The sequence below is a fragment of the Stigmatopora argus genome, chromosome 21, assembly GCF_051989625.1.
Source record: "Stigmatopora argus isolate UIUO_Sarg chromosome 21, RoL_Sarg_1.0, whole genome shotgun sequence".
Classification (NCBI taxonomy): Eukaryota; Metazoa; Chordata; class Actinopteri; order Syngnathiformes; family Syngnathidae; genus Stigmatopora; species Stigmatopora argus.
Genome location: NC_135407.1, coordinates 1,996,062 through 2,008,089, shown reverse-complemented (window position 1 = coordinate 2,008,089; position 12,028 = coordinate 1,996,062). Strand labels below are relative to the sequence as shown.

General features: G+C 39.9%; 1 protein-coding gene across 1 annotated transcript in view; it reads right to left on the bottom strand.

Annotated features, from left to right (window-relative positions):
- jarid2b (jumonji and AT-rich interaction domain containing 2b) overlaps positions 1-12,028 on the bottom strand; it is a 50,494-nt gene that overhangs the window by 21,704 nt on the left and 16,762 nt on the right. Inside the window, 1 exon segment of the mRNA XM_077590460.1 lies at positions 4,492-4,618. Coding sequence (XP_077446586.1) covers positions 4,492-4,618 — 127 coding nt within the window.

Sequence of the window (12,028 nt, the reverse complement as noted above, 5' to 3'; positions counted from 1 at the left end):
GCTCTCTTATTTTCCTATTTGTTATCTTTTCGGATTTCCTGAAGCTGCCAGTGTCACTTGCTGTTTCTCCACCAATCACAGTCCAGCAAACGCATAGCAACACAACGGAACGATCCGGAATGGAGGAACAACTTCTCAAAGAGTAAAACCTCATTTAACTCTTCCGCTGCCATTGACAGCCCTCAGATCTGTTTTTAGGTATAAAGGTCACTAAAACAGAAAGTGATTTTTAAAAAAAATGCACAAAAAGCAATACTAAAATAAATAAAATAACTACCAAAATCAATTTCTTCCATCTATTTTTTTGTTTTTGGCCCAACAGTAATTTTGAAAGATTCAGATTTGAAAGTGAAGAGCAAAGTAGTACTCTCTTTTTTTAAAAAAAATTTTTTTAAAGAAATTAAGATAAACATTTTTTTGTTTTGGTTTTGCACGTGGTTTGTAATGTTAAGCGAATTTTACTCACTGGCTGCTTTTTGGTAACTTCTACGTTAGCTTAATGCTAGCTCTAGATCAGGGTGTGACTTGGGTTGGTTCAACTCAACCGGACCATTTTAGATATAATATTTAGATTTTTTTTTTAATAAATGGATTAAAAGAACTGGATTAAAAGCCCTGAATATTCAGTTTGACACATGTGCCACAAATGGCAGCCAAAGAGTTAAACGTTCTCATTTTACCTATTAAACTCATCGGACACCGCAACCAAGGTGTGCACCCCCGTTAAATATTTAGCGAACCGGTCGAGTGGAACGACACAAAACAAGCGAGACGTTTCCTGAAATCAAAGACGAGCGGCGCATTCCACGAGAAGGAGTCACGGCGCCTTTCAAAATGATATCGCCACTTTAATGAGTCGCTAAGCCATTCGCACGCCGAGCTGCTGCGATTTCACAAGAGCGAGCGCGATATTGGCAATCGGGGGCTTTGGGGGTGGCCAATCACTCAAAAAATGTCGGCGTTCCCGAGCGGTTTCGAGGTTTGGCAAGCCGCTCCTTCAATTCAGCTTGTGAAAAAAAAACAATCCGTGACTCACCAAGTTCAAAACGGCGGCCTTTCCAAGTGCTAAGGGGTTTAATGCTTTCTAGGACGAGCCCGTGCCTGAGGTGGAATTCCATTGGCCCGAGGTGTGGCGAGTTTAAATCCTAGCTTCCTGGCAGAGCCTTTTTAATTGGCCGACAAAGGTTAAACCTAACAATTATTTAAAAAATTCTATACGAGTTCATCATCAGGAGAAACCTAACAAACGAATGATGTCTACCATCGTCAATGGCAACCACGGAGTTCAAATCTTTCAGCCTCAAAAATTAAATTGGACATTTTATTAGCATTAGCACCGATGCGACACAATAATAACATCATAAATATCAGGATTCCTCAGAAATTATGTCAATACGGTGCAATATATACTTTCAAAGCACTAGTCGCCCCACCCAAAATGGCTGCCAGCTACACGTCTATTAACATCAATGGCAGCCAAGGAGTTAAAAATTAAAGTGGACATTTAATTAGCATTAGCACTGATGCGACACAATAATAACATTATAAATATCGGGATTACTCAGAAATAGCATGTCAATGCGGTGCAATATATCCTTTCAAAACACTAGTCGCCCCACACAAGATGGCCGCCAGCTACACACACACACAATCCCAAAAAAAAAGACCACTGGACGGACACTTTTTCCAAGATGAATTCCAGTTGTGTGTTGACCAATCATCCTTCTGCTGGGAATTTCATTGCTTTTATCACTAGCAATTGAAGGCCAACTTTCCCACTCCAAATAGATAGGACGTCTATTAACATCAATGGCAGCCAAGGAGTTAAAATAAATGTGTTCTTCCTCTGGCCAAGATGCACCCTAACACCAATTACTTTATAACTAGAAGACGCCCCAATAATCCATTTTGCTCATACGCTGCCATCTCTGCCACTTCAAATGGATTGGACGCCTACTGTCAAAAGCAATTATTTCACAGTTTAAAAGTTGTTTTTATAATTATTATCATTTGGAAAAGTAATAGGAGCCCCAAAAAAATAGTATTGGAGGAAGACTGTATTTTATGACCCTCTGTTTGGCCCTAAATTTGAAAGAAGGCTAACAGTCTGACGGAATAATGAGCAACGAGCTTCAAACATGGCGCCTTCGCTTCAGGAAGTGAACAACTTGTTCCAATTGTTGAATTTCTACAGCTTTGATCACGGGAGGCACATCTGTTGATGCCATCTCCAACAGGTCGAGGCTCGTAAGCCACGGTCGAGTCATCGGGTCGGCGTCAATGTGGTCGGGAAGCGGACAAACGCCGACGCCGTCGTGAGTAACACTTCCGCATGACGGAGATTACAAGTCTGCCCGTGTTTAAAACAAAATTAGAATTAGGTTTAGTGTAAGGTTCGATTCAAGTTATTTTTGAGTGTCTGCATTGTAATCCAAGTTCATTTAAATTTGTTTGTTATGTTATGAGCACGTTGCCGTGCAAAAAGTCTAATTCGTCTAATTTTAGTACTATTAAACACATTTTAGTACTATTAAACCACTAGTTATTTGTTACTTTGTTAATAGATGGCGAATTAAAAGAAAAAAAAATGTTTTTCCAATCCAATTCCTGTTTTGGTTGTTTTTTCACAGGGTTGGAACGAATGAATTTGATTTTAGTTCATTTCTATGGGAAACATTCATTGGAGTTACGAGTAAATTGACATACGAGCTCAGTCCAGGAACGAATTAAGCTCATATCTCAAGGTACCACTGTAAAAAGGTTAAAAATAACATACATACTAGCAATTTGGATAACTCCCAACCGTGACCTCAATGAGAAAAGCAGGCCGTGGCGGGCGGGGTCTTCGTTAGCTTTTGACTTTGAAAGTCCCAAGATGAACTCACGTGAGAATGACGCTCATTAATTTGCTCGTGTGGGGATTTTAGGGGGGTTTTTGAGCGACGTCCCGGAAGAAGGCGAGCAAACAAACAAGCGAGCAAGCGAGCAAGCGAGCAAGCGAGCAAGCGAGCAAGCGTGGTCCCGTTCATTAGCCCGCTCTTGCTTGACTGAAGACTTGTTTGACACGTCGCACATGAGCGCCCGCCTGAGGGGCAGCGCTGGAAAGGGGACGCATACGGGGAGGGCGATTGGCGCCAAGTGATGCGCAAAGCGGCCTCCTGATAGCTCTTGATGCTAATCAGATTCATGCCCGCTTAACTGAGCTCGTCGCCTCTTGACGTTTACCTCAAATTCCCCGGAGGGGCGCCGTTTAGTTATGAAAAGCAGCCATTTGTTTGGGATTTCTCATCGTAATTGGGAGCCGGGCCACGTGCAATTAACCGTCCCGACGTATGGTAGTCGACGGGCTGCTAACTTCTCCACAATTTTAAGCAGATTGGACGCTTTCCATAAATTCCCCGCCGCCTGCGCACCGTTAACGCCACGACACGATATGAAACGGGAACAAAGGGGCGTTTTATATCGGGTTTGTTTATACGAGGGGAACGAAAAGCCACAGTGAAGCTTGTTAGCCCTGCTAGCTAGATGGCTAAAATGCGACATATCTTATTTACCTTTATCTAGGATCGCTACAGTTAGCCCTTGATGCCTGAATTTACATAAACTCTTTCTGCTAACGAGTTTATCGCTAGTAGACGTCCAATCCAAATGAGTTTGTATTACAGGACTACATATGTAAAAATACAGTAAATAAATATGAATTATGGGAATAATAAAAACGGGTTTATCGCTAGTACACGTCCAATCCAAATGAGTTTGTATTACAGGACTACATATGTAAAAATACAGTAAAAAATATGAATTATGGGAATATTAAGAAGAAAAATGCAGCTAAAGAGAAAAATCCTTAAAAAAAGATAAAAAATAAGCATAAAGTAAATTATTTTTAAAAATCTAATTTTATATATATACACACATTTACAAAATAAAGAGGGATTAATTAATAGTCCTAATTGTTGCCCAAATATGAGACTTGTTTACTAAAAAGGTAAACATAACTTTACTAAAAAAGCCTTATACTTGGGTATCTATTAGTACTATTAATAATGTGTATATAATTATCTTTAAAAAAAATAGTATATGCTTATTTTTTATCTTTTCCTTATTTTTTTAAATAGTTCCATTTGTAATTCATCTATATTTTCTTCTATTTCATTTGATTTGATTTTGTCTTAAAATTTCTTGAGCATTTTTCAATTTCCATTTCATCTTCATGTACGTATTCCATTTATATTTTTTTAGAAGTACATTTCTTAACCTCAAGATAAATTTGGGATTCAAGTGAAGCTAACGGGACGTAGCGGAGCTAATGGGAAGCGACGCCGGCTCTCCTTTCTTTCTGGCCGGCGTCCAACTCCTCCATCAGCGACGCTGCGCCAAATGGGAAGAAGAGAGCCAAAGATACGATATTCCCCAGGGCACAGAAGAAAGCCGATAGGCGGGAAGTGGCCAGAACAAAAGGCCAAAAATTAGAGCCAGCAGCGGACGTACCGTTTTGCTCGGCGCTCCCATGGCCGTCCGGCTGGCGTTTCTGCGCGCTCCGAAACTCCTTGAGGGAAAGGTAAAGCACCTTTCGCATCAGCCGCTCCTCCGACCACGGGATCCCATCGCTGTCGTCCTAAAAAGAAGAAGATGGGAAGATAAACGTGCGTTCAAACAAACAGCCAAACAAGTTAAAACAGAAGAAAATTGCATGTTTGTGACTTGTTCTTTTTTTTTTTTTCTTGAATCAGATTGGCATTTGAAAGGTTTTCTTTTTCTTCTAACCTCATTCACTCACTGGATTCTTTTCAAATTTTGAGTTGTTAATGACAAGGTCGCCACGAATGAAAATACGTTCACGTTTTGATTTTATTCAAACATGCTTGGACTGTTGTGCTTTTTGTCTCCGTTCCAAATGAGTCTTTTCTTTTGAAATGTTGTGATAATAATCCAAAATTTAATGTGTTTACCACTCAATCTTGGTTATTTATTTAGTTATTTGTTTTATAAAAATAAATGCTGATTTAAAAAATATATTTTCCAAATTTAATGTGATTACCACTCAATCTAAAGGCAGTCATTTGGAAGACAATGATTTAATTTCATGTCTTATTTAACAAAGAAATTTCTAACTGCTTTTAAAATGTCATATATTGAAGAAAATCCTTATTTATTTAGTTATTTGATTTATAAAAATTAATGCTTCACCACTCAATCTAAAGGCAGCCATTTGGAAAACAATGATTTCTTTTCATGTATTATTCAATAAACAAATTTCTAACTGCTTTTAAAATGTCATATATTGAATAAAATCTGGTTATTTATTTTATAAAAATAAAAGCTGATTTAAAAAAAAATATTTTCCAAATTTAACGTGTTTACCACTCAATCTAAAGTCAGCCATTTGGAAGACAATGATTTATTTTCATGTCTTACTTAACAAACAAATTTCTAACTGCTTTTAAAATGTCATATTGAACAAAATCTTTGGTTATTTATTTTATAAAAATAAATGCTGATTTTTTTAAAATATAAATATAAAAATAATTTAGAGCAACACACTCAAGGACGTTAATAAATCAACAACAGGACACATAATCGAAAATGAAAAATATTCATGTTATAAATATGAAATCATTTACATGATAGGATCAAAGATGCTAAGATGAGGAAAAGCCCCTCCCACAATGCTCCATTTGGCATTCAAATGTGTGCCCCCCACCCCCAGACAAAAAAACCCGCCCCCCACTCCCATCGGATCTAGCGGGTTGTCGCTAACGAGCACTGGGACCCCATTGCACCGCTGGTGTGTGTGTGTTTACAGTACGCCCTCACACACGCAAAACAACTCCAAAGCGCCCCCCAACAAAGATAGACGGCATTGCGAGATGTCCTTGGAGAGTTTTGCTCGCAGACTCATCCAAAGAAAATTGGCTTTCGATCCTCCTTGACTTACTATGACGCCTATAGACGTCCAATCTATTAAAAAAAAATGGGTCACCACTCAAACACTCATTTGCTGCCAGCCTTCCCACATTACATGTCTTGGACGTCTACTTACGATGAACTCATTCAAATACACAGCGGAACAGGGACGAAAAATCTGTCTTTTAGAATTGACAGCACGAGATGTCCATTCCATTTGAAGAGGGAGGGTTGGCAGCAAATGTTCGTTCAGTGTTCAATTAGATTAGGAGTCTCCTAATAAGAAACTCATTTCAATTCAGTCAATAATTTGATGATCTATGGTACAGGTGTCAAAGTGGCGGCCCGGGGGCCAAATCTGGCCCGCCGCATCATTTTGTGTGGCCCGGGAAAGTAAATGATGAGTGCTGACTTTCTGTTTTAAGATCAAATTAAAATGAAGAGTATAGATGTATATTACATTTCCTGATTTTCCCCCTTTTAAATCAATAATTGTCATTTTTTAATCCATTTTTCTGTGTTTTTAGTTCAAAAATCATTTTGTAAAATCTAAAAATATATAGAAAAAAAGCTAAAATAAACATTGTTTTATATCTATAAAAAACTGAATATTCAGGGATTTTAATCCAGTTTTTTTAATCCATTTATAATATTAAAAAATCTAAATATTATATCTAAAATGGTCCGGCCCACGTGAAATCAAGTTGACGTTAAAGTGGCCCGCAAACCAACCCGAGTCTGACACCCTTGAGCATGGAAAAAAGTTCAAATACATTTAATTTGTGTATTATTTTAAATAAATCAAGCTCTAAATTGAAGAGCGTAACAGTACATTGTCATTTCTAGTATTTATTTTCACATTTTGCCGATTTCTGGGTTTTATTTTCTTTGTATGGTGCAAAAAGTGATGACTTGCTGCCATTTTGGCTCCCCTCTTGTTGACTTCGCAAAAGCTAACGTCATCTGTGCCACTAATGCAACATTTCCTCGTGAAGGCAGACGTGCATGTGTGTGTATGGTTTTTTTTTTTTGCATGTGTACGAAAGCCGTCTAGGCTAAAAATAACCCGGTGCTGCGCCGCTTCCTCCGACTCTTGCGGATGTCACAGCGCGGGAATGTGGGCCACGCGCCAACCTTCATGCGCTCGTCAAAAAGAAAAGAAAAAAAAAAGATCTTAAAATGTGTTACAGCAGGGATGTCAAACTCATCTTTGTAGTAGCGTTTCCTGCAGGAAAGCAAAAAAAAATGGCTGCCATGGACGACAATGGACGCCTGATCTCTTTTGACGAGGAAAAGCGAATGTTCCGGGTGAGCAGGTGGTGAGGCCTGGGGGGGGTCAAAGTTCACCTTCCCTGGCCTGGCCTAAAAGCCACTCTTACTCCAAAGGACCTGTCAATCACACTTGCGGATTTACCGTCCCTGGACAAACCCGAATGGAATCGGAGAAAGGTTGGGGCCTCTTTGAATGGCAAAATGTGGCGGTGAAAGGTGACAGATTTAGCTTTTATTTTGGCGGGGGTGGGGGGAGGGGGGATTTTCTTTAAGGTGCACGCGCGTCGTCTTCACCCCACGCCAATCATCATCCATCATCGCCCAAAGCGGCAAAATAAACAATCTGGCGACGGATCAATCACTGTCTCTTTAACGCCACGCGTATCCCGGGCACGTCGGCTTTAAGGCGACACCGGGGGCACCGTATGCAAATCGTACGCGTATTTATTATTGCGGCGAGAGAAGCTGCACGGCGGTACGGTGGGTGGACCAAATGAACAGGAAATCACTCGCAAGGATGGTAATATCCGCCTCAAATGAGCCACGTTAACCCATTGGTGTGAATTTCAATTAGTTTATCTTCATATTCGCAGCCAACCCTCCCACTTCAACTGGATTGGACATATTGCATTGTCAATGGCAGGCACTGAGTAAATAAATGTGTTGACATTTGAAAGAAATAAGGTAATGATTTTTTTTTTTTAAATCAGTGCATTGACTTTGAAGACAGGGAAAATGGCCGCCACCCTGCGGCCATTTTGGTAGGGGCAAACAAAGGTCTTTTCTTGCGCCCGCCATGAATTTCAATGAGTTTATCACTAGTACATGTCCAATCCATTTAACGCAGGATACGGCTTTCGTGCATTTGCTGCCAAACCTCCCACTTCAAAAAGATTGGACATATTGCGTTGTCAATGACAGGCACTGATAAAATAAATGCGTTGACATTGATAACATTTGAAAGAAATGAGGTAGTTATGACTTTTTTTTTTAAATCAGTGCATTGACCTCAAAGAAATTGGCCCCTACCAACATGGCCGCCACCCTGCGGCCATTTTGGTAGGGGCAAACAAAGGTCTTTTTCTTGCGTCGGCCATGAATTTCAATGAGTTTATCACTAGTACATGTCCAATCCATTTAACGCAGGAGGATACGGCCTTGGTGCATTTGCTGCCAAACCTCCCATTTCAAAAGGATTGGACGTCCATAGCTGTCGACGTCTCGTTCTTTCGCTTTTTTGTGTGTGAGATTAAAGCATGAGAGAGAAGGGCTTCCTATGGTCTAGCACTCCATTCATTCTGCTATCCTTTCATCCCGCCTGTTAATCCTCCTTGACGTGCTCAAGCCGCGACCATTCCACCGGACTGGGACAAACTTCAAAGACATCCGCAGCTGTGTTGTGCTTGGCGAGCAAAGTAAAGACTCGAAATCCTTTGGAAGACAAGAGTTGGCTCACAAACGACGTATTGTGCTGACGTTTGCTAACGATATCGCCATACGATCTCGGTGCGCTATTTTGGTAGAAAACCATCTGATAAAGCAACATTTTTCATTCAACACTCGAAAATCTATGCCATATGACATATCTTTCCATAAGGAAATTGCAAACAAAGGGTTAAAACGGTACATGCTAGCTCAGAAAATGACAAAAGGATTATTCAATAACCCAATAATCGATGAATTGATTACTAAGCAAATCATCCCGAGAGCAAAAATATCACGATGTAGGACGTGCAAACAAATATAATTAATATTAATCGGGCAAGTGACTATTTTTGGTCATTTAGATGAAATTGCATTTACAATTTTCATTTCCATCTGTAGGTAGAAGTATATGTTTGTAAAACTGTTGAATTGTATACAAAATGGAAGTGATTACATTAGGGGTCAAATGTCAACGAGGTCAAAAAAGGAATTTCACGACAACCCAAAAAAATTTACCATCTCTATTTCCATCAAATATATATATATCGTAATAATTTAAATTTCACAACACAGCAGTGTGTAAACAAATATACACAAACCGCAATACACACATTCTAATATCACCATTATCTGATTCACTTATGTTATAAAAAAGTTTCCAAATTTGATCGAAAGCAGAAACACATCGATAAGTTGACATATTTGAAATTTAATTGTCACCAATGACGAAATATTCACTGCATTAATGGATGAAATATCTGATTAGATATATCCCACATTCGGTTTACTACGTTTTCTAATAAAAAGCAGTGTGTAGCGCTAATGCTAGCCAGGCTAACACGGGACCCCCGCCCCCTTCACCAGAGTGAGCGGCGGCGCATTAGAGATTTATTTCAATGTATTTCCACTGAGTCGATGACAGCTCTGGGAGTCGGCTCCGTCTGTTTATTTCATTAAATCTGTGACCTGAAGGAGGAATGACCCCAAGCTAACGCTACCGCCTGCGCTAATCTGTATTTGTTGGATTTAAATGGCCCCCCTCAACCCCCCTAACCAGCGTCGCATATTACGTCCAGATGCAATAATTCTTCTCACTTTAAGCTTGACGGCTGTTACTTAAAGACCATAATAATAAAAATACCAGAAAAATAAATAAATGCAACCAGCAATGTTAACAATTAGGGCCAGAATAGTAAAATTATATGCGGGTTGTGGGCCAAAACGTACTATCTTATTCCAAAATTTGTCAAGAATCGAGTGCATTTTTTGAATGATCTCCATTTAAAGTAAACCTATATAGTAACATAAAATATGATATTACCAGCAACGCTGTTGCGTACTAATAAATCGCAAGACAAGGACATTGGATCGATGCGACCGAGGCTTTTCCTGAAGAAGAAAAAAACGGAATTCCGACAATCGGGTGATTCACGGGGTTTAATAAAAAGCCACCGCGAGAAACGCACCTTTACTTGACAGAGTGACTCTCTTAATAAAAAATAAAATAAAAACACCCTTGAGGCAAAAGCACAAGTCTGCTACATTTCCATGCACACCTTTTCCAAGAAATAACGTGTAAGAACATTTTAATTAGCGCTTAGCGCTTATGTGAGCCTTGTAAAAAGCTGTCGTTTTATTGATAGACGATGACCAAACGTTAGAAACCGGTGAATATTTTATTCCTCCCCAAACAAAAGGAATCTTTCTTCTTTCACTCAAAGGAGCGTTTTGTGTATTCAGTTTTTAGTCTTAATAATAAATTCCTGATTACTTTTCCGCACAGTAATTGGAGTTAAAGCTAGGTGGCATCGGGTTCCATAAAATGTAATTTTTACTAGCCTCTGGTGTATTATCACAGACATGGCGAAAAGGAAGATGATCTTTAAAACCTCCAGACTACTGAGGGACTGTGTGGTAACCTCAGTCTCAGTCTGCAGAGGGTCCCCACCTTGTGGACTTCCTGTATGTGGTTCCAGTTTTTTTAATCTAGCTCTACAATGTCTTGTGTGTCTTATGTCTGTCTTGCTACTGCAACCAAGAAATTTCCCCAATATGGGATGAAATAAAGTTCTAATCTGACCTAAAAACCCAAAGTGGCTCCAGTTTTTTTACCTAGCTCTACAATGTCTTGTGTCTTATGTCTGTCTAACTACTGCAACCAAGAAATTTCCCGAATACGGGATGAAATAAAGTTCTAACCTGACCTGAAAACCCAAAGTGGCTCCAGTTTTTTTTAGCTAGCTCTACAATGTCTTGTGTGTCTTATGTCTGTCTTGCTACTGCAACCAAGAAATTTCCCAAATACGGGATGAAATAAAGTTCTAACCTAACCTAAAAAAATCCCCAATTTTGCTGCTAAGCCCCTCCCCCTCTTTCTAGTGGAAAAGTATGACGACGGCGCCCTCGACCGAACTCCCGGCAGACGCAAATAGAGCACAAGGCGCCGTCTCCGAGTGTGGGTAATGCACTATCGACCTTGGGCTCTCTCACCGAGTCCACATGCGCAAACATGGCCGCCGCGTCCACCCTGACCTTTGCGGCTTCGCCGAACGAGACCTGATTTCCAATGGGACTCGGTCTGGCGGTGAACCCGGCCGCCCTTCCATCCATTCTCCACTCTCGGTGTTAATGTGATTAGCTTCCTGCGCCTGCCGACGGCCCGCCCCCTCCCACTCAACGTCGTCCCGGATAATTCCACGCCGTCGATTCTTTTTCCCCTGCCAGCGCTCCATTCTATAACCTAGTTGATCAATTCCTTCCGCCGTGCTGGACCGGTTGCTCTTATTTTTAATCTAATCTCACACATGGTCTATTTCAATCCTTTCTTCCTTCTGCTGAAGAATATTTCTGGCAGTGAAAAAAATACCAATCATATCGCGCTGATCATCACTTTTTAACTCATACGCTCAGTAATGGACATTTCTTACGGGAACTAGTGAAAAAAAAAGTACATTTTCTGCAACTACTCGCTATTAATCTAAAAGGTTATTTTTAACTTCAGACCAAGGCTTAGAACATAACATGTACATACAGTGGTACCTTGTGTGTTATCCTATTGTGAGGACATTTGTGTGGATCATTTTGGGAATATTTTGAAGGGAAGACAAAAGCAAACAGCCCTGGATAGGTTGCATCTGAAAGTCAGGGTGGAGGCGGAGCCAATAGAGCCAAAAGGGAGAAGAAAGGTATCAAAATGTAAAACTAAATTAGAATAAAGTTTAGTGAAAGGTTCGATTCAACTTATTTTTGAGTGTGTCTGCATCGTAATTCAGGTTCATTTAAATTTGTTCATGTTATGTTACGAGCGTGTTGCTGTGTAAAAAGTCTCTCCGTCTAATTTTAGTACTATTAAACACATTTTAGTAATATTAGACCACTAGTTATTTGTTACTTTGTTAATAGATGGCGAATTAGAACAAATAAA